The sequence below is a fragment of the Morchella sextelata genome (assembly GCF_020137385.1).
Source record: "Morchella sextelata strain SCLS chromosome Unknown scls_5, whole genome shotgun sequence".
Taxonomy (NCBI): Eukaryota; Fungi; Ascomycota; class Pezizomycetes; order Pezizales; family Morchellaceae; genus Morchella; species Morchella sextelata.
Genome location: NW_025408620.1, coordinates 1,877,778 through 1,904,389, shown reverse-complemented (window position 1 = coordinate 1,904,389; position 26,612 = coordinate 1,877,778). Strand labels below are relative to the sequence as shown.

General features: G+C 44.5%; 7 protein-coding genes across 7 annotated transcripts; 3 read left to right on the top strand and 4 right to left on the bottom strand.

Moving 5' to 3' along the window:
- Positions 1-1,299: 1,299 nt before the first annotated feature.
- On the top strand, positions 1,300-2,594 carry H6S33_011056 (uncharacterized protein; the record flags this gene model as incomplete). Its single annotated transcript, XM_044842443.1, has 2 exons — positions 1,300-1,690; positions 1,747-2,594. The coding sequence occupies 2 exons, from the start codon at positions 1,300-1,302 to the stop codon at positions 2,592-2,594; spliced, it is 1,239 nt and encodes a 412-aa protein (XP_044696986.1).
- A 772-nt stretch (positions 2,595-3,366) lies between these two features.
- H6S33_011055 (uncharacterized protein) lies at positions 3,367-3,771 on the bottom strand (the record flags this gene model as incomplete). Its single annotated transcript, XM_044842442.1, has 2 exons — positions 3,367-3,640; positions 3,695-3,771. 2 exons carry the CDS (start codon positions 3,769-3,771, stop codon positions 3,367-3,369), a joined length of 351 nt encoding a protein of 116 aa, XP_044696985.1.
- A 5,347-nt stretch (positions 3,772-9,118) lies between these two features.
- H6S33_011054 (uncharacterized protein) lies at positions 9,119-9,674 on the bottom strand (the record flags this gene model as incomplete). Its single annotated transcript, XM_044842441.1, has 2 exons — positions 9,119-9,421; positions 9,498-9,674. 2 exons carry the CDS (start codon positions 9,672-9,674, stop codon positions 9,119-9,121), a joined length of 480 nt encoding a protein of 159 aa, XP_044696984.1.
- A 1,661-nt stretch (positions 9,675-11,335) lies between these two features.
- On the top strand, positions 11,336-12,174 carry H6S33_011053 (uncharacterized protein; the record flags this gene model as incomplete). Its single annotated transcript, XM_044842440.1, has 4 exons — positions 11,336-11,540; positions 11,610-11,837; positions 11,909-11,977; positions 12,032-12,174. 4 exons carry the CDS (start codon positions 11,336-11,338, stop codon positions 12,172-12,174), a joined length of 645 nt encoding a protein of 214 aa, XP_044696983.1.
- Positions 12,175-13,143: 969 nt separating this feature from the next.
- H6S33_011052 (uncharacterized protein) lies at positions 13,144-14,524 on the top strand (the record flags this gene model as incomplete). The annotated part of the gene is made up of 7 exons (XM_044842439.1): positions 13,144-13,656; positions 13,729-13,795; positions 13,843-13,956; positions 14,008-14,121; positions 14,173-14,271; positions 14,325-14,380; positions 14,444-14,524. The coding sequence occupies 7 exons, from the start codon at positions 13,144-13,146 to the stop codon at positions 14,522-14,524; spliced, it is 1,044 nt and encodes a 347-aa protein (XP_044696982.1).
- A 4,741-nt stretch (positions 14,525-19,265) lies between these two features.
- H6S33_011051 (uncharacterized protein) lies at positions 19,266-20,078 on the bottom strand (the record flags this gene model as incomplete). The annotated part of the gene is made up of 2 exons (XM_044842438.1): positions 19,266-19,413; positions 19,471-20,078. 2 exons carry the CDS (start codon positions 20,076-20,078, stop codon positions 19,266-19,268), a joined length of 756 nt encoding a protein of 251 aa, XP_044696981.1.
- A 1,389-nt stretch (positions 20,079-21,467) lies between these two features.
- Positions 21,468-23,115, bottom strand: H6S33_011050 (uncharacterized protein; the record flags this gene model as incomplete). The annotated part of the gene is made up of 3 exons (XM_044842437.1): positions 21,468-21,746; positions 21,835-22,494; positions 22,552-23,115. 3 exons carry the CDS (start codon positions 23,113-23,115, stop codon positions 21,468-21,470), a joined length of 1,503 nt encoding a protein of 500 aa, XP_044696980.1.
- Between the last annotated feature and the right edge of the window lie 3,497 nt (positions 23,116-26,612).

Genomic DNA, 26,612 nt, shown 5'->3' with positions numbered 1-26,612 from the left:
CGGTAATGGGAGACTGCGAGAAGCATTGTCGAGGTTGTATTGTAAAGCTTCACAATTTGTGGGGTGTTTGTCGTGGCCACCGTGGTCAGGAGTGCCCGCGGTGAATTTGTCTCTGTTCTGCTGAAGTTAGCTTTCGTGTTTGTGTTATCTCGACAAAGGAAATAGCCGAGTGGACTCAAAAGCAAAATTTCGTTGTCATTAAAGTGCGTACTTTGCTATTCTCTTGATATATCGCTTGCCGAATGCTCTGGTATAACGTTCTTCCACCACAAGTCCCCCCCCATTTTGCGAGCGGGTCTTCTGGGTCCTCACTACGTTCATCAACCCGTTCTCTCTTGTCTTGTATAACTGATATGATGCGACCGGAGAAGATATATCGCCTCGCATGAGAGCATTCATGGTAAATTCTTTCGATGAAGTGGAGAGCGCCCGTGCGAGGAAATGAAGAATTCATCTTTTTTATACGCCCAATAAAATATTTGACCCATCCATCAGGGTTGACTGATTCTGCGCCAGCTCCGGCAAAGCACTGGGGCCAAACAAAATACCACTGCGCGGGTACATTGCATGATCAGCATGGTGGCATTTGAAAAAAGCGGGGATTCTCGCTTTTGTGAGTTGTTGAGTCTTTCTACTACGATGTTAGTTTCTTGTATGCTGTTGCAGGTGTTTTAAGGAAACGTATGGACACGACATCAGTGTGTAAACCTGTTTTCTCATGGTGCTTTTGAGCCTTTATTGCGTACCTGGGCCCATTGTTCGTGGCTGCACGGTGTAGGTAGGTGTAATAGTTCCCCAGCTCTTGCAGAAACATAGCGATGGTCAATTCCGGTTTGTGGTAGAGTGACCAAGGGCCTGGTGGAAGATTCGGTTGAAAAATGAAGCGTAGGGACATTACTGGCACATTTTTTGGTGGGGTGAATTAGGGTTCAAGTGAGAGTGTAGTGGGGAGCGGTTGTTTCACTGAGGTTGCTGCCAGTGCCCCTCCTTTTTCTGCGGTCAACGAAGAAAAGAGGAACATTTACCAGCAACCCAGACTCTCTACCGCCTCACCATTCCTGGAAGAGTAGTGCTCTTTCCTTCTTTTCTCTGCAGTATTGCCCTCTCTACTGTATTCTCCTACAACTATCTCAATCACCACAAGGAAGACCTCTTCCTTCAGTAATAACTACCCAGGCAAAAATCTCTTTCCTCACTGTTCCTGAACGACAACCAGAGAAGATCCCACTCCGTTCTTGACCATCTTCCCTATTTCGCTCTCTCAGGTCTCTCCAATCTTCTTCACCAGGCCCATATAAAATGCCATCAAGCTCCACCGCCAGCCATCCGGGGAACACCCCACTTCCCGCTGGTCTCACCCCTGAACTTCACAGCGCGCTCGTCGCGGACGTCAACATCGCCTACAGGCTTGCCCGCCGCATGGGCACACAGAAGAATCACGAACAAATCCGCGTCCTACGCCTGGAGATGTTCACCTACGCCGCCTCAATTGGCCTTCAAGTGGTCCTTCCCTGGTCATCTCTTAAAGAACACTACCCTATGCTACTCCAGGGCTACGTGGACGACATTGCGTCCCACTTCTACGCCCGTTACGGCTGGGGGCGGGATTTGTGTGAGGAATTGCTGGGCAACATCTTCACTGCGCGTGAGCTGAGGAGGGCTGCGGGCCTTCCTGCCGAGGAGGGGTATGGTATGTGTCAATGATTTTGTTGTGTTTTCTGAGGAGGGACGCTAATAATTATTTAGAGGAGATTATCGCTACTAGACCAGGCATGAAGACGACAAGGGCTATTGAACCGCCTGTCGTCTCGTCGATGCCAGTTGTCTCATCGATGCCAGTTGTCTCGTCGATGCCAGTTGCCTCGTCGATGCCAGCCGTCTCTCCAACGCCAGCCGTCTCTCCAACCCCAGCCGTTGCGTCTGCGCTAGCTAGTCCCTTGACTCCCGGGATGCCTGAAGTGGCTAGCATGGTTGTTGATAGTGTACCCGTTGAGGTCGAGCAGAATGAGGAAGCCCTGGATTGCGTCGACAATGCCCCCCTCATATTCGAGGAGGATGTGCAAGACTTGGATTTCGTGGATCCTGCTTCCATCGCGGTCGCGGAGAGGCAGCTGGGCCTGGATGCTGAGTACGAGCCATTTTCACAAGAATACGCCGACCTAGTCACCGATGGGGCCTGGGAGAAACCTGACGTCAAAGTGAACGTCGGATCAATCGATAACATTACCGCACTGTATCCAAAGCCGACCTATGTCCAACCACCCCCCATGCTCCTCCCTCTGAGGCACAGGGCTTCCGCCGAGATTCTGTTCTTTTTCGGCGATTGCGAGAATCCAGGCTTCATTATTAGCCCTCGTGACAACTACAACGTGTTCCTTGAGCTCATCCGGAACAGGAGTAAGGGCTTGATCTGGTCGGAGAATAGGAAGAACTGGTTTACGCTTGACAACAAGAAGAGTTATGAGGGAATGTGGCTCAATATGAGACGCGGGTGCACTGAGATCTTTTTAGATTGGCAAAAGAGTTATCCGGATATTATTCTAGAAGGGAAGACCCAGTATAAACTCAATTGCTATGGCATTGGGTTTGAGTAGGGGCTGGCGAGCCCGGCGTTACTTTGGAAGCAGTTTTGTGTGGTGGAATTAGGAGTGCTTTTGTCCTGTTTAAATAGATCTCGTTACTTTTGGGCGTGGTCATTTGGGAAGATCTGGTCTTAAGATCTTGTTGGGATAGATCTGACCGTTTCTTCTGTGCGGTGATTTGTGAAGCTTTGGTCTTGTTAGGATAGATCTGGCCGTTCTTTGTTTGGGTAGTTACGTAATACACTCTTTCATTTCCTGATAGTATTGTCCAATATTTTATTCCATTAATAATCGGGCTGTGATTGTGAAGTCGTGACAGGCCTCTTGACACCGGTGGGATAAACTGTTGATTGTGATCTTGAAGTGAATGCTGTTGAGAGACTTATTATCAATTCAAACACCTTTTTATCCTGACATAGTAGTCGCGGAATACGTGTTTAATAAAATGGGACCTTTCCTTATCGGCCTTTCATCATCATTTGCTGATAAATCAAACTTATAGGAGCTGCAAAGGTCAACCAGCCGCATTGCAGGCCCTTATGATTCATGCCTCAGGAACAAACACAAAATAAGAACATAATTATTCAAAGCAAATAATTTCTGTTTTACAGAACTTTGACAGAAGACAGCTACCATTGAACCTCCAATCTCAATGGTGAGAAAAAAACAACAACTGGAGTTACAACATGAACGAGTTCGAAAACATACAGATTACCAAAAGAAGAAAAAAAGGTATCATGCACCCGTAGCACCTTCAGCATCGCACGAGTTGAGGTATTCCATCCTAACAGTACCGCATATTCTTCTTTTGATTCCACCACAAACTTGTCTTGCCCATCGTAGAACTCATCCCTTCACTGTCAGTTGACTCCACTCCTTGTCTGGTATCATCGTCGTTCCAGATATCTATACCAATTGTATCTTCTTCCTTCATCTCACCTCTAGAGGTACCACTCTGCTTTCGTCTTTGCTTGAAAAGTGACTGCTCGAAGACCTTTCTCGGAGGTACACCAGAAACGATTTCAGGGCAGATGGGGCGTGCAACGGGGATCCTTGAGCTGTTCAAAACTGTGTTAACGGCCCATTCAACGGCGGGGTTAAAGGTGGCTTACTTTATGCAGGAGAACTTAGAGTCATTCCCGGGGTTATTGGCTTGAGGAGGAGTGATTTTGATGGTTTTGTTAACCATTGTGGATGTAATTGTTCTTTGGGGTTGAGAGAAAACTTTGAAGTTGGAGTTGTTGGAAAACAGCTTGAAGAAACAACGAGATTAGAAGAATATTAAAGGGATAGCCTGACACGTTATGAATTCAATTAATTGGAAAGCTGAGTGCATATACGGTGATTAGTGATTCATAGACGAAGAAAAAGACTTCTCATCAATTGGACCTGCAACATAAATCTTGTTTCTTGATATGATATAAACATATCTAATAAGTATATAGATATACTGATATGCAATGTGTTATTTAAAGGTTTTGATTGGCTAAGTATTACATTGCTTTTTCTTAGTAGTTTGACTAGTAATATTTTGATAATATTATTTTTGTTAATATAAGCAACAAATTGGGGACCAGATTTGTTTTTCTGTATTGATGTAATTGACGATTCGGGGACTTTACTTTTTCCTTCAATTGAATTCCAGGACATTACTTTTCCCTCTAATAATGTTAGTGGCGATTCAAGAAACTTGCCTTTTCCCTCTATTATTGTTAGTGGCGATACGGTGATACTGCTTTTCCCTACTATAGAAATCGGGGATATTGCTTTTTTCCTTTGTTGATTTTAGTGGCGATTCGGGTATTTTGCCTATCCTCTCTATTGAAATCGGGAACTTTGCTTGTTTCTTTTATTGATTTCTGCAAATTTGCTTTTTGTATGGATTGGTATTGATAACAAATCAAAATATTGTTAAATGTTGGTATTGATATTAGTCTTAGTCAGAGTTTAGATTGTTAAAGTTTTATTTTAAAGTTGCTCTTGATCGCACATTATTTTTTCGCTTAATCAATCAATTTCAAAACTCTCTACCTACAATATCTAATTACACAATGCTTCAAATATTCAACGAGAATGGCACTACCAAAATTCACCGTATGCTTGAATTGACCGCCAAATCAGACAAAACTGGCTATCTCAAAATTTACGATTCTACTTTATTTTGTTGGAGCGATGATCTACCAAATTGAGTAATTGACGAGGAATATATATGATGCCGAATTAATTGTTTTATCAGCGAGTTTCTTACAGAATCCACCTAAAATTCTGTTGGAATTAGTTCAGGTAGAATCTGCGATATGGGTAAAGACAAATCAGTTGTTATTTCTTTACTGAACAAGAGCGAGTAAGTAATTTGATTCACTCTTTAATATATTGGAACTAATAATTTTTAACTTAGATTTGCTGATTACCGGTCACATCTACGATTTGACGATATAGACCCTGCACCCTCTTGTGCCACTATATAGTCATTCAGAAAGATTATAGGATAACCTAATGGTACTATCAAGTCCCCCCCCTATAGGGTGACGATCCTTTGATTTACAATCCTCCTACTACGATTTAGAAGCTGCCTTCAAATCAGCTTCCCGAAAGTATTTTGTTATTAGATGGTATATACCAGCAGGAAAGAGGTGGGAGAGCACAAAAGTACCCCAAATCGATAGTGTAATCCAAATCACTGAGAAATTAGTTGACAGAGTTATGGTTGATAATGCATCATTACATTCTTTTTTTGGTTATATAGTGTCGTCATTAAACTATATTTCAGTAATGCAATCGGAATTAGGAGTTGGGTCTGTTGGAGAAACTTTAGGTAGATCGGAGTTTAAAAATGTTGGAAGATATTGGGGTGCTCGGGCTCAGAAAAGATCTGTGATAGATGATTCAAGTTTATATCCAAATTCTCCTCCCACTCCAAAAATCACTGTTAGCTCATCTTCTATTTCCAAACCTACTACACCAGCCAAAAAGAAAGCTTTGAGTATACCTAATAACTGTTCTGTCGATTACGAGTTTGAGGAGATTGGGGATGACATTATTGAGGATGTTCGTTCTGAGTAGAATAGTTTTAGTATTGAATATATGGGTTTCTGGGTCATCGTTAGCTATTTTACTTTTAGTCGGGAGAGTTTATTATTACCAAGGATAAATATAACTATCGGATATTTCTCTTTGGAAATTTATCGAACTGTTTTCTATATTAAATACAATTTTTATTGCAAAAATGCCAAGAACCAATTCCAGACAATCAACCGATTATATCAGGATTTCGAATGACATCCGAACAAGAAGCAATAGAATCTTTCAAGCCTCGAGCTCACGATTAGACCGAATTGAGATACGATTAAATTTCCGAGTTGAACATCAAATTACAAATTGCTGACAAACTATACAAAACTAAAGCAATATAAAAACAAATTCACCATCTAGCAATTGGTGGGATATCTTACCTACAAAAACAACCCATCTCCGACCATATAGTATCAGTTGATCAAAATAATGCACGTATTATATTGCAGTCTTATTAACTAGTGAAAATAATGGTTGGTTTTGTACTAATGGAAAATATCGATTAACCTCCTTACTGGTATATCCACCCGATACTGAAACTGAATTTGAGCAATATTGCTATCAGGTGAGTAGAATCAGCTGAAAGCTCATTAACATCTCTCCATTTTCAATTTTGAGAGTTATAGGTGGATTTTGACAGTTACTAACATCTTCAAATATTGTTATGACAGGATGAGTATACCATTAGTTGTTGGATGTCAATCAAGGGCAATATTCAATTCGATAGTTCATTCACGATAAGGATTCAAGAGGCTCACTAGCTCTTGGGCTTAGTGTAACCTCCTGCCTAGTTAAAATCTTTCGAAACCTACTAGAAGATTTCAATCCTTTTGTTTACCATCTCCGAGCAGCATTTACCACTACAACAGATACCCCACTTGCATTAGAGTTATATACACCAACAAGTAGTGGAGAAATTGCTGCGATTATATATGCCAATAACATACAGAAAGTCTACCCTCGGAGTGTATTAGTTTAGAACTATATCCCCGATCGTCTAAAAGCTATCAGTATATTAAGTCCCCTTTACGATCTATTACAATATCCTGTTTTCTTTCCTCATAGTACACCTGATTGGGAATGCAAATCCAATATCAGTCAAATTCGATTGTATAGAGCTGGACTCATAACAGCGAACCGATTTCTGCGGTTTAGTAGATTGTCTGGAAAATACTTGGTGGATATGTACTCGACAGTGGAAGACGAAAGATTGAACTATATACGAAGAGGGCGAAAGAGAGAATATATTCAGCAATCTCCGAATACAGAGGCAGAAGGAGAGTTACCTGTCGAAAAAGGTACGACTCTACCCAACCTTTTGGATCGGATAGGGGGTATTTGGTGGATCGGGTTTGTAAAAGCTGTAGGTGAGTCAGGTAATCAACAATAACAATAAGTGATTGTACTCCTAAGTATTGAAGAATATTAAGGGCAAAGCAACTAAATATTTGGCTTTCTATATTATTTGAACTCTCTCTCATGTGTTGTGAAAGGGTCAGGTAATCAGAATTTTAGGAGAATAGACAACAATAACAACAACAACAACAACAAGTGATTGTACTCCTAAATATAGAAGCATATCAAGTGTAAAGCATCTAAATATTTAGCTTTCTATCTTATTTGAACTCTCTCTCATGTGTTGTGTGTTTGAACTTGCAAGGGAATAGTATTGTGAAAGGGTGTTGTGAAAGGAAAAAGAGCAAGAGGGGAAACTCGACGATAGCTAAGCGCCTAAATTTTCGCAGCATTACCCTACCTGAAATAGCTCCCGCTCCCAGCACCAGCACCCACTCCCAATGCCTGCGTCATTCCAGCACCAACTTCGAACACCAGAACCTGCTTCCAGCATCAGCAGCCGCTTTCAATGCCCGCATCACCCAAGTACACTCATAACCCCATCACACGCTTTTAACATCTACGTACCCTGGAACACCTCAATGTCCATCGTCACCGTCACATGAATCTCCGAATGTCCATCGTTACCCCCATAGAATTCTCTTATTGCCTATAAGAGCTCTAACAATACCTCTCACCACCTTTAAGCACTCTTCACTGCCCTCTCAGAGGCCTCTCAATATCCATCATTATCCTCTCAAGAATTTTCTAATGTCAATTGCTACCCTTCTAGGATTCTCACCTGATGTCACTAATGACGGCACTGAATAAGAACCATGCGGAGTAATAATAGGAATAGAATACCATGTACATATATCTGCACCCATGCCCGCACCTATGCCTACCACTTCCTAGCGCCTATCACCTCGCAACGCCTGATTATTGCCTACGCCTGCACCCCTACTTACGCCTATTCCAGTGGTCAATATGGTGCTCAAAACGGTACTCGAAACGGTGCTTGAAAAGGTGCTGAAAAGGTGCTCGAAAGGTTGCTCGAAACGGTGCTCAAAAGGTTGCTTGAAACGGTGCTCGAAACAGTACTTGAAATGGTGCTTGAAGAAGTGCTTGACTAGGTACTATATGCGGTCCTTGACTCAGTTCTAGGTACGGTGCTAGGTGCGGTGCTCGATTTGATGTCTCATAGGCGTCGATTTGGGTGTCGGTTTGGGCATGAATTAGGTGTCAATATGGAGGTAGGTAGAAAGGGCGGAGGTAGAGGTAGGGGTAGAGGTAGAGGTGGATGTAGAGGTAGATGTAGATGTAGAGGTAGAGGTAGAGGTGGCAGTGGAGTTGGAGGTGATCTGGGGGTCCTCACCCAACAATACTGCACGCTAGTCCTGAGTGAGCCTAGCGTACATGTAATATATCACTTTCTCTCAATATATCACATTTCCAAGACGACCTGTCATATTTGGACGAGACTAGCTGATTTCATTGTCCTAACCGGCCGAAGGCCGGAAACCACTTGTATATTTCTAAGATAGAATGGCGTTCATACCGGGTAGTTCACTAATGTTGACCCGAATTAAGAATGTACCTTGTCCAGTAGTTTTTCTTGTTGTTTTTTTTTCACTTCGACCTTGACCAACGTCCGCACCTGCCATGTAAAGGTGCTCACTGTATAAGATGATGGACTCCGATATTATGGATTCTGTTCTCGCCTTATCCATCATTCTAGTTACTTAAATATAACTTATCCGCACGCAAAGATTACGTATCCCATGGATAGAAATGATCCCATATCTCCATCCGATAGATAGACCTATGGATATCATATGATATTCGTGCGTTCGATGCGACTCGTTTTTAGCCCCCCAAGTTCAAAATATCAGCAGATCGAAAGAATACACAACGGAGTAAGTTATCTCGGACGCTTATTGGACGAAAGTGAGTCCCCTGTGGACGTGTTTTTGTACTAAATACAAATCGAGCAGCTTTCCATGACACAAACACCTCTCAAACAGGGCCACCTTCCAAAACCTCCGTGTTAATAATATATAAAATCTTCCTCAACCTCCGGGCCCGCAGCAAAAAAACCCTAAATCCCATGCCCAGATCACCAAGATCCCTCACAATTCATCCATTCCCCTTGTGATAGACCTATCCGGGATGGTGGCGGAGGTCCTCCTCAAAGTCTTCCGACGAGGCCTATCGTAAATTGAGACTGGGCGCTCTGGTGTGCCCCAGTACTCGTCGTAGAAAGGAGACTGAGCTCCGCCAGTGTCCTCGACGATCTTCTTGATTCTGTCGTGGGCCTTGTCGAGCGCTTGCATGGCCCAGATGCGTTCTTGGAGAGCGTCGATGAGCTCGCGGGTAAGCTCAACTTCGCGGGCCTTGGCTTCGGCGATTTCAGTGACCAGGTTTACGCGAGCCTAATAATAAAAGATTTAATTAGTTGGCCTTTCCTCTGTGAACCTTCTTCTGTGGATGGATTGGATATCAGCTCACTGGAAAGTCGATGATGGTACGACCACAAACGCAGATCTCAATTGGCTTGTCGATTGTGCGGAGGTCACCATTTTCAACGGCTTTGACGACAATCTCGGCGGCCTTCTCAGAGGCATTTTCGGCGGTGGAGTGGACCGCGGACGAGACCCTGTCATCTAGAGATTTCAAAGCTGACATTGCGAGTGGTTGCACTGATAATTCGAGATGTTATGAATGCTTGTGGGGGAGAGCTTGATGAATAGCGGTGATGAAGAAGTGTCGGAGGAGTGGCGGGCGGTCGTTGCCTTTGTGCGCGACAACAACAACGACATTTGATGTCCAGGGTGCGGAAGCGGGAGTAAACAGGCTTGTTGTGCCTTGCTCTCCAACGTCGTTCCCTCACAACCATTGCAATAAGACATCAATCTATGCCTCTCTTTCATAATCACGCAACAAATACGCACTATCTATTCCTCTCAACGTATAGACAGAAGGAAGACGTCGATCCACTCTTCGAAAACAGTGGTATACCGGCATTTGAGCCGTAAGCTGTGTCCTGTGCCGCCTAGTTGTACTCTGGTGCTGTCCACGCTGATTAGATGATAGATAATCATGTATTTATGTCAGATATCCCCTATACGGCTTGAATTAACCCTCACTAATGGCGCAGATCCAGCTACAGCCACGAGACGCAACATCAATCTAGGCCAGGCACCAGCTAGGTCTCTCCAACTCCCGAGGTAGCACAGCTGCCTCAGAAAATGACTCTCTAGTCGCACGCGCTTCTTAAACCAGAGTAAGTCATTTGAATCTTGTATCTTCCAAGCCCACATTTATCATTCTGTGATGGTATTTACTCATGACGTACAAGAGTTCTCTCCCCACTAATAAGTGCTAGGAAATCCATCTCCATAAACTCTCATCCGCGCGCGAGATCTCTCCTGCAGCTGCCAGTTCCAAAGGTAGATCGAAGATATCCACACCAGGAGTAGAAGAGCTACGAACTGACAATGATAATTAATAGGAATATGCGATGCGATTCCTTTAGAGCATCAAAGCACTGGTCATGTTGGGCGCAGACACAGCACTCTATAGCTATATGGATAACAGAGTGTGAACTTGTGAGACGTGGGCGTCGAGCTGAGGGTATTAAATGTACGCAGGAGGAGTGAGGCAGCTCTTTCACCTGCCGGTGATCGTTCCTCCTTTACTCTTCATCAATGTCTCATGATATTCCCCATGTTAAATCCTACTGCTCCGCTCGCTATTTTGATAAATGGGGGGAGATTGTTCGAATTTGGCGTGGTGGTTTGGAAGGCGTTGGGACATTGGTGCCGCAGTGCCGTCGTCCATAGCCGACGAGAATGAAGATGGTAGAATAGCTATCTTGCCATCGTGTACCTATTTAATACCCCTTCAAGCTTCATTGTTCCCCCCAGATCATGCCGAAGATGTCGTTCCATAGGAGATAAAGACAAATCAGAAGCTCCAGGTTCCCAGATATCGTGTTCCCCGCATGCGCTGTTTTTCGGGAAACAAACATGGTCATAGTTACTAGCCGAGGCGAAATGTACCTGAGACATTCCAACGCTCAAGGGTGTTCTGCCTGTTGCTGAATCAGATGTGTCATCTTTTCTCATATGGTATCCACATTGAAATATTGCACTCTATGTCCATCTAGGTCTAGCTAGCTATGTGGTTGCCTAATCTAGTTTGACCCCCAAAGCTCAAATCTCAACTTCAATTCGCACTTTCCTCTCTTTAAAAGCTCCTGTCCATCCGTCTCCGCAATTTTACAACCATTCGCACCTCATGCCCTTCGCATAACGAACAAAACCAAAAGATCCCTTCAACCAGAAATGGCACCCTACAAAAGGAAGACCAACAAGACCTGCACTCCAAAGAAGGCCGCTGCCCCGCCAAACCTCAAGAGGACCCTCTCGGAGTATATCCTCTCTGATCAAGAGATGGGAAGCATGCACTGTCTTTCCGATGACGCGAAAATCTTCCATGGCTATACCGAAATGGAGTTTGTTGTGGAAAATAGCTCTGACGTGGTTGAAAGTGAGTGCATTCGATCAACATAAAAACAAAGTATATTAGAATAGGGTGTCTGACCTTTGTGATCTATAGATGAGGAGACTCGCAAGCAGAGTGCCCGAATAACTAGAAGACTTAAAGCTGTTCGCCCAGGTCATCCAACAATTAGGAGAAAAGCAGGCCCTGGAAAAAAGCTACCTGGTCTTCACACTGAGATTGTGGAGCTCAAAAACCCTATTCCTGACGTTACCCCGGCTGATCCGACTACTCCGATTCTCGAGAAGATTTGTCTTAAGGATGAAGGGGAGAAAAGTGATGCTGGTAAGATCCAATAGGTTCGAGTGTAATATTGTGACCCAAGAGCTGTATTCTGATCGCGTGAGTGCATGCAGTAGCTGAAAAGGTCGAGCCGGAAGTCAAGAAGCCCCGCGGACCTCGCATGTCCATGCAAACTAGAAGTCGTAGGTTTGCCCCAACTAACTATCCCTGAAATTATTATTAAATTGTTACGATAGCAGCCACATTTCAGTGCCGTGTCTGCGAGGAATGGTTTCATACCGCCTATCAGAAGAGGGTCCACCTGTGGGATGAACACAATATCTCACATGTCCGCTTCCTAGAGCATGGACAGGTTTATTCTTGCGGCAGCAAGATTTAGAAAGCTCATTATCCAGCTGGATCCTGAAGACTCTTCACACAGCTTTCATCCATGGTCACGTTTTGTTCCCCCCTCTTCTCCTCGAGCTTGTTTCCGGGATCGATCTCTTTAAAACTGCTCTCCTCTGTGTATATCTTCTCTGGGGCCGGACTTCGTATTCTATTTCGTTCTTCTCCTCTGAACCACTGAAGATCATTTCTTCTTTTTTTCTAAATTACTTTTTTTCTCTTTTTTTCGTTTTCTAGATTTATAACCTTTTTCAGATTTCTATATCTCGTTTCATGATTTCAAGCCTCCGGGGGAATATATATAACTTTAATTCTACTTTTTCCTTTTGTAAAGCGAAGGGTATTCGGTGGTTTCGGATGTCTTCGCCCTTCTTCTAGGCTCTATTATCATACTTGGAGCACATATCTTTTATCTAATTCCTGTGTTTTCTTTACTCTCCAAATCTCGATATTATTATAATGAAAAATAATGCTAGGACAATTCCCTTTCTTTCTAATTTACTCTTCTGTTGTATTATATTAAAATGTAAATTATTGCGTCATAGATATGGTAATATTGCAGGTCAAGCTTAATCTTACTTGTGGTCCTGCTCAGTTACACAAGCCAGCAGAGCCGCAGAATGAGAAAAACCAGCTAGTTTATGAGATCTTATCATAAGTTCAAGGTTTACCTGCGGGTGAGAGATCAGGAACAGCAGAGATTTCACACCAAATTAATCCTCAGAGTCAGCTCATTTGGGCACATGCCGTACCACCGAACACCCCAAAGTCGGTTATTTGAAAAACCTTGCCTCTTATGTCCCAGCTAATTGGGGTGGATGGTCCAGCTCTCCTGGGGCCGGGTTACCTCGCCATTTGACTGCGCGGCTGGGTTAATTAATGAACTCCATCGATTCCAACCTCTTCTAACCCCGCTCACAACAGCAGCATCTACCCAGTTCAAAACGCAGAGACAACGAGGATGGACATGAATTCACCGCTCGCAAACGCCATGATGGCAATTCGGGGCACCAAGAGCTTCAAAGGCTATGAGCGGGGGCTGATCGACGCCTTTCTCATGGCGGAGCAGAAACCTTTAACTGGTTGGGCGGATGATGAAACTGTGTCTATAACCAGCTTCGACAAGGCGGAGGAGCCAGAGGTTACAGAGGACGAATCTGTTCCTAGTAGTTTCGATGAGAGAGCAGAGCTAGAGCTTGTGAAGGCTGATGTTGTTCCTTGCAGTTTCAAGGAGAACGTAGAGCTTACAGACGCCCATATCAGCAGGGGAGAATTGTTTGTAAAGCGAAAAGAGGCTCTTCCAAGCAGGTTCGACACTGTGGCAGAGCTTACAGGAGCTCCTCCCGAGAACATCCAACCACCCAGCTGTGCGCAGGCTGAGACTGAAGAGGCTCCGTTGATAATTGTCAGGTCGATCAAGACTTACGGCAAAAGGCCTGGCGGCCCACTCGAGGCAGTCCAGGGGGCGAAGAGGGTGAGTAACGTTTTTCCACGGGACAGCATAATCTTTTTGGAGATTATCATAGCTAACATCTTCGGGCTGTAGGTCAGAGTGGACGAAGCTCCCATCCCTGTGTCCAGTTCAGCTGCTACGCCGGTGGTTGGCCAGGCTTGTAAGTCACCTCCCTCGAGTGCTCATATTTCTACTAACAGTACACAGTTCAACCAGTCTACGTCATGGACACCTTCGCGAGTAAACGATTGAGGGAATATGATCGCGGGGCTCCCATTCCTGCGTCTAGTTCAGCTACAACGCTGGTGGTTGTCGAGGGTTGTAAGTCAATCTCCCACCTCGAGTGCTCATATTTCTACTAACAATACACAGTTCAATCTGTCAACGCGATGAATACATTCGTAAGCAGACAACTGAGGGAACATGATCACGGGGCTCCCATCCCTGCCCCCAGTTCAGCTACTACGCCGGTGGTTCGCGAGGGTTGTAAGCCTCTCTCCTACCTCGAATGCTCATATATCTACTAACAATCCACAGTCCAATCAGTCTACGTGATGGACACCTTCGCGAGCAGACGAGTGAGGGAACATGATCATATATACCAGAGATTCAGAACAGTCGCTGCACTGAATCCGAGTATTTCTGCGGGAGGTGAAGCTGCAATCGAACGCTGGGCGAGGGAACAACAGCTGGCGTGGGTCGCCGGGTTGATTCATCCTGGCTCCACGGTGAGGAGATGCTGAAGGTATTCGATTACTTCCCAATGTTTGCTGCTCGTTTATTAGCTAATGGTAATTGTCGGTGTCAGAATGATAATAGAGGGATAGTTGAAACTATTTGTTATTTTGAGAATTCTGATGGCCTCCACGAGTCTGGAAGAGCGCAATAAATTTTATTTTCTGGACAGATCCCCATACCACCCTATGGTACAATTATATTGGTGTGTGGGGGTAAATAATTCGTGTGGGGACGATAATTAATGCAAAAAACGTGGGAAATAGACCTGTTATCGCAACTTGTGTTTATTTATCCCACCATGCCGATATATTCCAGGTTATCCGATATATTCCAGAGTTATCCTCCTGTGAATTCGATTAGCCTCTGAGAGTGATAATCTATCTATTCTAATTTCAGGGTTGTCCCAAAAGAGATAAAACAAGCGAGGGTAGCAAGAATAAAGGTACTCACCGCTGGGGAAGGATGAGCATCAGGTGCCAGCTGGGGAAAAGGTAGCTACCTGCCCAAAAAGATGACTACCTCATATAGAAGATGATCACCTCCTGCGAGAGGCGACTGCTCTGATAGCTGACTTTGCGATGTCAAGAAATATTAACAAAGCAAAGAAAATGATAGTATAGGTGATTAGAGTTTGAGTAATAACTCAAGATGGTCGAAGTTCGAACCCCTGGAACTCTATTTTTTTAAAATTTGTGCTACCATCTTATGATACCTCATGAATATACCAAGGTAATTTACCGCATATTCAGGGCAATTCTTTCTCAAGTCATCCTGATAAACTGGATAAACAGGGCACTCCTCACGGATATCCCCTTCGCCTTAAATATTACCGGCTATCACAGGTAAACTATCTTTTCGAAATTGTTCCCTAGGGACCAACTATATAAATGGCTTTTTGAGAGAGAACTGTGAGAGCGAGGTGTGCGTACCAGAAGAGCATTTGTCAATTGATACAAATGTTCAAACCTTATCGTAATCAAGTGGATGCGGGGACAGAGTTGGATTCTACTATCGAACTATAATCACGCTTAGATATGGTCCCAGGCTGGAGGAGAACTGAATGCTAGTTGATGATCAAGCATAAAATATATCTCTGAACCTATCCACGGTGGAGATCGAAGCTAGAGAAGGCACGTGGTCCCTTGTTTAATTTACATAGGCTTCTCGACCTCATGGCAATCCTGGACGAAGAGAAAAGATTTAATTTGATCAAGCAATGTTCTAGTTACGTACGTCTGTGCCTTCTTCCATTAACTCGTCCTAGGTGATTGAAACATATCTAGGAATATCCGCATCATGCGCCGTTGAAGTTCATAGCTTTTTTACTCGTGTCTATCTGACCTACACAACACATCCGATAATGGTTATCCAAAGCTATATGAAAGCCAAGAATGTTCTCCAAAGGTACAACCTTCTTTGGGGTTTGTTACCAAAGTGGTCTTCCGTAGAGCACACTTCTCGCCAACGGCTACCACCGCCCCCGCACATTCCGGAGGTCTCAAACGATAGGCACCGCGTAATCAACAGAAGGAACCACTTAAGGAGAGCGTCTAACAGACGATGGTCCAAAAGGACACACGCTGGAAGGGTACTTTGAGCCCGCCCAGGGCTCATGTATAGGCGATAAGGATCGTAAAAATCACCTTGAGTAGAATCGGTAACGGTCAACGGGGGGTTTCGCGGATGGCGAATGATCACCGATCTTTAAAACAAGCATATATGTTCTCATAGGTACCCAGTGGGGCTTGTTTCATAGTCGTTTGGACCGGGTAGGGTTCCGTCAACGGTCAGCTCCAGCTATACACTCATAATCTTGGAGCGGGAGTGTACGTCTGAGGTCTTAGCGAGACCTCGTATTGATCGAACGAAGACGTATCTAAGTAACTCAAAGAAGGACGAAGGATTTATTATTTAGTCACAGGTGGAATACCTTATGTTTCTCGGGCATCTTCATGTAAAGGATGAGGAACATGAATTAAAATATGAATTATTCAACAGGAACTGTGATGATTTTGTGATTGCCCGGGGGGAAGTGTTGTCTGCCTCGTTGCTGTTAAATGAATATACCTATTTATCCCTTAGTATAGTGTTCTTCAACTATGGCTGTCACCCTGAATATTGACATACATATTCTGTGGCACGCGGTCGAGTTAAGAAACACGAGAATCTCGGTCATGGAATATCACTCGTGCACATGCACTCATGCGCAATATATTCAAAGTTCAGTATTTATAGAAGATATTGATAGAATATGGAAATAAAGAGATAGATATTCTTTTAGCCGAGACTCCTTAGTGCACCAGTTACATTTGCCGGTCTATCGGAACGATCGAAGCATAGATTATCACTCGATATCTCGACTTATGACCATTAGTTGGGAGTATTTTTTTTTTTTGTTTAATTCATTAATTGCATACCATTAGGGGGGAGTAGCTTTCACGCATGGGAATTTCTAGAAATCCCTGATGATATTGTTCATTATATTAATTCATTAATCCTAACACCATAGCGTGAGATTTCAAAACTTTGATTTGCTTCTTTGTCTTTTCTTGACCCAACTTATCATACACTCGCTGTTTCTGACTATATATATTCCACTACAGTGCATGATGCTTCTCTCCCGTATGGCCTATTGCGCGGATTGACGGGATCTTCCCCACAATATAATAAGTAACACACCCTTTATATAAAGCTTATTACGCTTCGTTTGGGGCGAAAAATTGGATTTCCATACACATAGAGGTCCAAAAGCCCGTCATCATCGATTTATAGTATTTCCACCCCGCATTAATAACAACGGATAATATTCCTGTGGCTACCTTAAATTATTGATTAAAATCGATCACTGGATTCTGTTACAGGAGACTCCCGTTAAAAAACAAGTTCGGAAAGGAATTATAATCGGAGGTGTAACTTCCTACGCCTGAAATTAATAAGCCGCCTGGAAATACCCCGCCCCTGCATATCAGGAGGATGAGAATAAAGATTATACTAACCGATATCCCATTTTAAATGTGAGGACACCGAGCCTGCAGCAGTGCAGAGCGTGCTAATTTTATATAATAGCTCCCTTTCTGAACAATGTATATTTCTCGAGAAGAGGAATAGATCGTCCGCGACTGAACTCCCTCGGCTACCTGTGAGCCTTTCAGCCCCATCCTTACTCATCAGGACAGGTTATCCTCTCCGTTGTGACACAGGAACCTCGAGTACTGGCGCTGGGCTCAGCTGAGATTTGTATATCGAAAACGTATCAAAATAGAGGAATGTCATGTAAACCGAAACCGAATCGTTAGAACTTTATTTCCGTCTCCGGTCATAGCTGGAAATTAATCTTTGCGGCCAATCGCGAGGGAAAACAACTGTGTCTCATCATCTTTCAAGGCAACTTCGTTGCCAAGTCAGAACGACGTTTCTAGTAGCAGTAAACATTACGTGGCCTATATGAATAGCTACTATGGTCCAACGTGTCACCGCTGGAGTTTCTAAACTTTCCACCGGGCCTTCTCCGACCTTTGAAAAATTAAGTATTAACACCCATTGATAGAGCTAGTAGGGGCGTCGACCCCTCCGGAGTTTTGACACGCGCCTTCAAACGTGCATTTGCATTGTAGATCTTTACGGGGAGATCATTTTTCTCCGTGATAATTCGTGCGGCAGAAAAGAATCCTCTGCGAGATTATACTGTGCCACCTGAACATAAAATATATTTCCGTAATATATATGTTGATGTCTTTGCGAGCTATTCTGATACTCCTTTCTTGTCTACCAAAGCTCTGGGGGGTAAGCGGTACAGGATTTGCAATTCCGGTAATATTCGCCCCTCTCGGGGGTGGCAGTGATCAATATAGCGAGGTGTAACTGGCGAGGTGAAACTGAATAGGAACAGAACGAAGCTTGTCAGCCGGGATAACAAGAAGGTGGAAAGAGATGAATGCGGGAATGGTGGACTAATCTACCACTCTCCAGAAACAATAATATCTCAACTTCGGTAAATATGCCCTGGCATTAGCTGGATTGAGGAATAAAATCGCCCCATCTGTGTAGTTATGCCGCAGTTGTCGCTTATTTCTCCCATCCGTGTGATCTCCCAGTTCGCCAGGACTGAAATGTTGGTTCATTGCCCTTTCCCTTGCCTGTCTGGCCGCTCTATTATTGGCTCCCCACGCATCATCGAGGAATAGTGGTTCAGGTAAACTATCCCGCTTCATCCCAGGAAACGTTGACAACCCTCATGGCCGTCGGCTATGGATTTCTCATGCTGTAGACGGTATTAGTAAATAGCTTGTTTTCTGGCAGATAACTGGAGATATACCTCTTTATTCGGTGTTCTCGGAATTTGTGATTCGTTTTGGTTGTCGGATAACGGCACTGCATGTATGCATGCGAACGGGAACAGGGACAGGATGTTGTGTGCTAAGACAACAACCTTAATATCACCACACATCCTCACAACCTCATGAATTTTTTTTAAATTCATCACAAACCCATCAACACCCGATCAGGACACATGAATTTTCTTTGCAGATAACCTTACTGAAATTACTATACTCCGGATAACCTTAGAGATAAGATACACGATATTTCCTTATAATACCCTCTCGTTCAAGTACCATGCTCTTCCTTCTACATCTTGTACCCCAATGACTTGGCTCTGTGGTGGGTTTCGTAGTTCACGAAGTCGAGGTTTAGTCCTAAAATTAATTCACAGTTGCTGAGTAGAGCTGGACTGAGACAACTACGAAGACCGTTCTGAACTGATCCTGATCATTCCCAGTTCAAAGGTTTCAATGTCGCAGAATATCTTTGTTTTATAACTTAAAGTCTAGAATTAAGCTACATGAATGAGTGGAGAATGTTCGTTATTCTGACATGAGTTTTTGATTACGGACTTATCCCTCTTCGAGCTTCTTTTTGGCCTTGTAGAGTTCATGTCTAGCCAGCCACGTCGCATTGCGCTTGCGGCCACCGTTTCTCCTTCTCCTCTCGCTTCTCTGCTGTGACGTTTCCTTCACTCTGGGCCCGCGAGGGTGAGGTTTGCTGTAAGGTGAGATATTAGCACTGTTAGGCAGCATGAGAGACCAAGATTCAACATACCTGACATATTCGGACTTCTTCTGGACCATTGGAATTCTGGAGATCGTCATTGCGTCGATGTCTTCAAGCAAGCTTATCATTTTCGAAGTGCGAGTTGTCGTCACCGGGGAAGGGAGTTTGGTGATAGTGTCATACGCAACAGCCCGCGCAGTATAGACAATGCGAGATGGAGTGGGTTGTTCGTCGACCAGAGGCTGTGGAGTGGGTGCTCTTTCATAGGTCGCTCTCCAGGGATAGCCATCGAGAGGGTATCCATAGACATCGAGTCCAGGAACGCCCATGTTCCAACACGTGAAGACCGATGGCGGATCTGAGAATCCATCATAGTTCACGTTACGCCAGTCTGCAAAACCGAGGGAGGTGATTGACCTGTCCAGAGGCAGAAGGGGTTCGCTGAGAGTGAGCGTGGGGATCTCAGAGAGCTCATGGTCGCAGACAGTCTGGAACTTTGGTGTGCGAGGAACCTCAGGAGTGTTGGGAGGAGGAGGACCTGCGAGAATATCGGCCCAGGACCTGATGCTACTGTTGGTGGATCTAGAGAAGGGGTGGGAGGAAAAAGCAGCCCCCGGAGCTTTGGGGGAGGAAAGGTTGTTCGAAGCAGAAGACATGTTGAATGGCTTGTGGTTGATCTTGCTTGAGGAAGAAAGAGAGGATTAAGAGAACTCGAGAGCTGACTATTTATAAAGACGAAATGCCCAGAACCATTCGTCAGCTTGCCTGCCGATCAGGAAATTGCGCATGCACGATTGAGAGCTTTAGGAATAGCTCCAGGCTGACACTTTTGGTACTTCATATATAGGGCATGCGAGCTCCCGTGCAAGAAAACCTGACTCTGGGCAGTTGCTGGTAAATTGGCAGCAAAGGGGCTGGACATATGACACAATCTTATGGGGTCATAGCTCATACTTTGACTTATCCTACGTCTTTCGAGAGATGAACCCATGGTCTGCAACTCACAATACACTAGGTGATATACAGAAATTCATAGAATTTTCTAAGCCAGCACGAGCGATCAACACATACGTCATGAACTATCTTGGTGGGAGGTTCGGAAAGGGATAGTAGTCAAAAACGAGATATTTTATCCAACGCCCAGGATCAGCACAGTGACCTCTATTTTGTACTTAAATATTCTCTGTTATGGAAAAAGAATCACCCAACGTTCTCACAAAAAATAATACGACCAGCTCAGAGAACAGTCTGCTGATACCATTACAGCGCTCGGTGCGCACCCTCGCCCCCGAGCCCACAATAAAAACAGAAAACAAAAGAGCCCCATAGAAGGTTTATTAACATTTGCGGAAGATGAAAAGACACAAATTGGACGTAACAATATCCAAGGCGGCGGAGAATAGTAAATTGAGGTTCTGCTTTCAGCATTCACGATTAGTAGTGAGAGGAGAGTGGGAACAGGAAGTACACGTATCATATTTTCGCCAAATCTACACATTGGAGTATCTTTCATAATGGTATGAGTGCTGGCCTTGAGCCGGTTGGGGTATTCCACATCCTGCTGAACGAAGCGACTAGTAGGCATAAGGGTGAAACCCTGTACTTGTACTGTAAATTGCAGTGCGCAGCCATAGCTTACGGGCTGCATGCGAGTATGAATTAAACAAAAAAAAAAAGTATCTTTCATAATTTTAAAATTTATTGATTTCATATGATTTTAAGCTTGTTTCATAATCTCTCTGAAAAACCGGATCTCAAAAATAGAATACTCAAATCGCGAGAACCACAAAATTCATTACAATGATTTTATTTCCTCTCTCCTTCATTGAATGCGACCGTCTGGTAGTTCAAGATTAAAAAAAAAGATTTCGAACTCGTTACAAGAACTGTTACAACTGGTAACCGAAATATGAGAGGTAAACCGTAACCCATCCGACCAGAGATATCATAAAAAATTCCCCAGTATAATCTATCCCATAAATCGTCTCCAAGCTAACATTGCTTCCTCACCCCCGAGAAAGAAAAGCCAGGACCATAGGCTTGGTTTATGGCATAACCTGAAAAAGTGCAAGTGAGACCAATAAGAAAAGAAAGAACAACGGGAGTTCTGATGGTGCCTCGTGGTACAGTATGGTAGTCTTTGAGACATCGTAGTTTCCGGATCTTTTTTCTCCCATAACCACGTGGTCCAGAACAGCATCGTTCTCGGTTACTCCCGGGATATCGGAAACGACAGTTTCTGGTAATTGATCGGCTCCGACCACTGGCTCAGTGGTGATTGGTTCAGCGGAGTTGACACCTCCATCCAAGGCAATTTCCTGCACCTGAATATAGACACATCGCATTAGCAAGTTATGAACACCTATAACCGAACGAAGTAATAGTGCGTGAGTATAAAAAATTCTGATCAACCTTATCCTTCTCACTGTTAGAAATAATCTCCTTGACCTCCGCAGCGGTTGACCGATGCTCAAACCGTATCTCATGGCCTGGGAATGAATCCTTCCGTCCAGAAACTGGCTCCTCAACAATCACTGGAAGCTTCCTCTTCGTCGCCGTTCTCGTAATAGTAGTGTCCCAGCTCGTAAAGATATCAGCTCCGATTCCTATAGTAGTCAGGACCAATGCACTTCGGCCTCCGGTGAAGTAACCATGGGCTGGTGTGATGATCTCGGCAATTCGAGGTCCCGTTTTAGTTGGTGGGTCACCTCTCGGTGTGGTAGACCTGGTATATTGCATCATCTCTTCCCTCCACGTGAATGTTTCGGTGGATGATTGGGCCTCTTCTTCGTCGATTGCGTCGTCGGCCCAGTTAAATGTTGACGTCGGGCTGATGTCTTGAGAAGCAGCCGGTGTGGGAATTGTATCGTCGACGGAAATATAGATACTTTCATTCTTCTGTTCGTCCTGTTTGTGTGCTGCTGAACGGTCCTCCTCTCCATCTTCCACTGCGGAATGGTTGACATGCGTGGACGACGATGATTCAGAAGTGATTTCGACAACGACAGCTGACGGGCGTTGCATAACATCACGTTCCAAGGCAACCGGCAACTGAGAGCTCTGCGCAAGCTCCTTCACATCATGGATGAATTTGACTTTGTTCGTGTCGGCATGGGTTTCAATACCTACATGTATATATTCGTGCGGTGGGTTGTGGTCTACATTTTCGTCACTGATTGAGAGGATAGACTCTTCAGCTAGGGCTGGAGAGGCTCTGTCTTCCTCGGAAACTTCGAGATTTTCGCTTTCAATAACGGGGGAGAGAGAGACGCTTTTTTCGATTGATTTCGAATCACCATCGGTGGTGTTGGTGCTGTGCGGATCAGGTAAAATACTCGAGGAGACAGCCGGGACGACCTCCTGAACTTCAGAACGGATCGTCGGTGGTAGGTTTATTTTAGGAACATGGTTGCTCTGAACGACAGGACGGACTCTTGTTCTTGGAGGTGGGGCATCCGGCGGAGTGCTGTAGACGATAACTGGAGACTTGTGTTTCGGGCGCGGGAGCTCAAAGTACTTTGTCGGATCGAATTGGAACTGCGATTTCTTCTTCTCTGGACGGACGAGGAGAGTGTTACTGGAGCTTCCCGAATCGTTGGTCATGAAGCTTGAGTGTTGGAATGTAGAACCGGAATTGCCTCTAGGAACGAACTCGGTGATTTCTTCCCATCGGCGATGGGACTTGACATGCATCTTTGCGCGTAGAGCTAATGTAATTGGAAAGGTGGGATAGGAGCGTTGTTGGTATAAAATACCGGTGGATTTTTGAGATGTTTTGGTAGTTTGGGCAGTTATAAACGACGGTGGAAAGTGAGAGGGAAGCGAACATAGAATCGATGTCCAGGTTGTCAACTTAACGTCATTCAAAGGGTTCTGTGCACAACACAAAGCGCAAACCACCACCTGACGTCTGCGGAAATAGGAATTGCACCCAGGCTAACAAGAAATCCTCTCTTTCATATAATATCACTCGGTTGACTCATCGCCGGCCACAATTGCATGGTGGGACTAAATGCTTCCTCGAACTTAAGGTGTACAATTTATTCCACTTTATTAGGCGCAAAAGAAGATCTATCCTTTAACCATAAAATAAGATTCGTTATTTCAACATCGCAAAGAAAATCTCAATCCCCAAATCTCTCCTCCGCGACCAAGCACCCCAGCCAATCCCGCGTAAGAAACCCTCGCGGATACATCTCAATGCCCTGTCTAGGCTCTGCGTACTACTTTGATACACACTCACAAGCACGCGGGAGAAACGAAATCTCCAATCAGACCAGGTGATACAAACGATAGACAATAGAATGGGCGAAAATAATTTTCTTGCACGCTGGTCAGTTGATGTCGAAAATACCGAGATTTCACTGGGTCTACCCATCGGATTCGGTATCGAGAACTTTATTGGTGCGCAATACCAGCATTGGCTGGAAATACATACACCCTACACTCATATTAGCGAAAGACGTGATTTACACTAGTATAGATTTTGCAGTGGTCCCACTGTACGTGAGAAATCGGGTGCTGGGATATCCCTAGCTTTGGCGTAGCGGTGATCATGCTGAACAAGCGACCTAGAACTTTGCCACATGAGTGCGCGCAGCGAAGGTTCATGACCACAGCAAGTTCGCCCTTATGACACAGCCAGCTCTCAGTCTCCATATTTATCGTATCCTCCTATACCACAAAATGAGCTCCGCTATTACACCTTTTCCATAATTTCTGGATACCAACGTGGGTTAGGGTTGTTTGCGTGTCTTCAAGCTGGCGGAGAGAAAGTTGACATTACCACTACGACATGGAGGAGGTTACTGCTCTGGAAAGCATTTTTCAAGTCCGTTTGATCTCGCAGAGGTCCCATGACGAGCTCGAGAAAGTAGATCAACGACGGAAGAGCTGCTGCAAGCGTACACAAACACCAATGACGACTCGATATGCATTTATGAGTCAGATATCTGGAGTAGTAGGTGAGAGGAGAGGAGAGCCAGATAGCAGTTGTCGAACGGCAGCGCTTTGGTTTATCCGTTATCGAGTATGATACCAGCTCCAATACTTCTAACACATTCGACATAATTGGCGAAGACGGGCCGGAACTGACGATGTAAATAGACAACCGGTATTGAACGACGCCGAAGTTCTAATATTTCGCTTACGTGTCTCAATACCTCTCATACTACACACTACCTATCATCTTGTCGAAAATGCAAGGTCGCTACTTCGAGTCGGAAGAGGACCCAATAATTATGATCCCGACAGGAAGCAAAAGGCACTAGATATCAATGCCTGTAAAGGGACTACTTCACATCAAACATTTCACGCTAACGACATCCCTGGCTCGCTTTGGACCTACATGACTTTGACGTACTACTTTCTGCGCCAGGACAGCGGAGTTTCGGGAAATCAGTGTCACTTGACCTCTGCCGGAGGTGAAAAACACGTGGGAATATCTATCGGAATGGTGGGTTATCATTTATACCGCCAGCGTGGGTGGTTCATCACACTAATTCTATCACCCTCCACTACAGATATTCGATCGTCCCAAATTAAAGCCTTTCTTCTTCGCTAGATAAAGGTAGTGGCAGGTAGGACCACCCCGAGAGCGGTGGCCTAAGATTACCTGAAGGGTTCATAGGCCGGCATCAGGAACAATCTGGAATATCTCTTCTTTTGTAGAGATGCCGCGTCAAAGGTGACATACAAGCGGCAGTAAGTCGACGATTCTGGTCCGGCAAATCGTACATCTCCTCTGTTAATCGCTACAGAAAGGCTCTCTACACACCCACAGCTCACGAGTAGATTTAATACTGGAGACCCTTTATATCACTCCTGGAGAGGGAAAAGAATGAATCCACAGCTCATTGCACCCCAAGAACTGGTCTCGGCTCTGGAAATTCATACCGAGTGATAGTTCATGAAGATGAAAGATCCCTGCGCTCCTCCGGGCGAGCGATATCTGGCTTCAACAAAACACGGTGTCCACACGCCTGCTGTGAGAGTTATTAGCGGCATATCTGGCATATATACTCGGTTATTTTTATTTTTTTAGGCCATCGAAGGGAATGAGCTTGTGCGCTCCAACTTCGGAGACTCTCGATTTAAGGGTTCTTGCGTTCTGTCTCATCCCTACTATCCGAGTGATGTGGGTAGCGACTGCTGGGAGAGGTCGTCTTGATCGGTAGGAAGAAACCTGGAGCTCATCGCGCGCACGATGTCCATGCCGGATGTACGCTCAGGGAGTCGACCTGCTCGATCGGAGTAGAATTCAATGCTCCGCTAGGTATATATTCGGCGTGGTTTTGGCATTATGCAAAATTAGGTTTAATCAGAGATACTCCATCAGATCACCCAGTATTACTATTACCAGCTCCATCATCATGTCATTAATTATGGTAGGTATCACGTTATTGACGACGCTGCAGCGGTATGTAACGGTCAGCACGCGTATACAATGAAGGGGAACAAAAGCTGCTGTTCATCACGCAGTCGTAAACAATCGTTGCCATGGCAGATCATCCCTGTCATAATATTGGGAGAAAATAACAAGCGGCGGAAGTGTCCGTGATGGTACACCGAATTGGATGAGAAGAGGACACAGGCTCTCTTTTTGTCTTTAAACGTCGAAAGTCTGTGAATCCGGAGATCTTAAATGTCAGATAATGAAATATAATCGGGTATAATATTTGATGCAGTACCATTTTTTATCAGTGAATTCCCTCAATTGTATTGAGATGTGTAAAATATAGGAATGATACCAGTGAAAGCTCCAAAATCGCTTGGCAAAGAACGGTAGACATTCATGCGTTAGCCATAGCGTCAATCCTTGTCTTCCAAGGCACTAGGAGTTACCCTTTGTTGTTCTTTCTAGTGCCGTCTCTCTCTCACTTCTCTCCTTCCTTTCCTTGCATCCATTTCTATACTTATTTTTATCCCCGCCTCGATTTCATCACAGGGAATAATTCATATTCTTATTTCTATCAATATCTTTTATACACGCCACCAGCAAGCACCAGAGCCTTTTATCCCCACCTAAACTTCATATTACTGGGTGCTCTGATGCCTGTCTGGATGGCTAATCAAGAGATATGGTCCGGGTTCAATCCTTCGCCTCTTGTGAACCTCGGCTGCGGGCTCGGCACTGGGAGGCCCGACAAGTAAGTTCTGTTATCGATACATCTCTGTTTATCAAGTCTTCA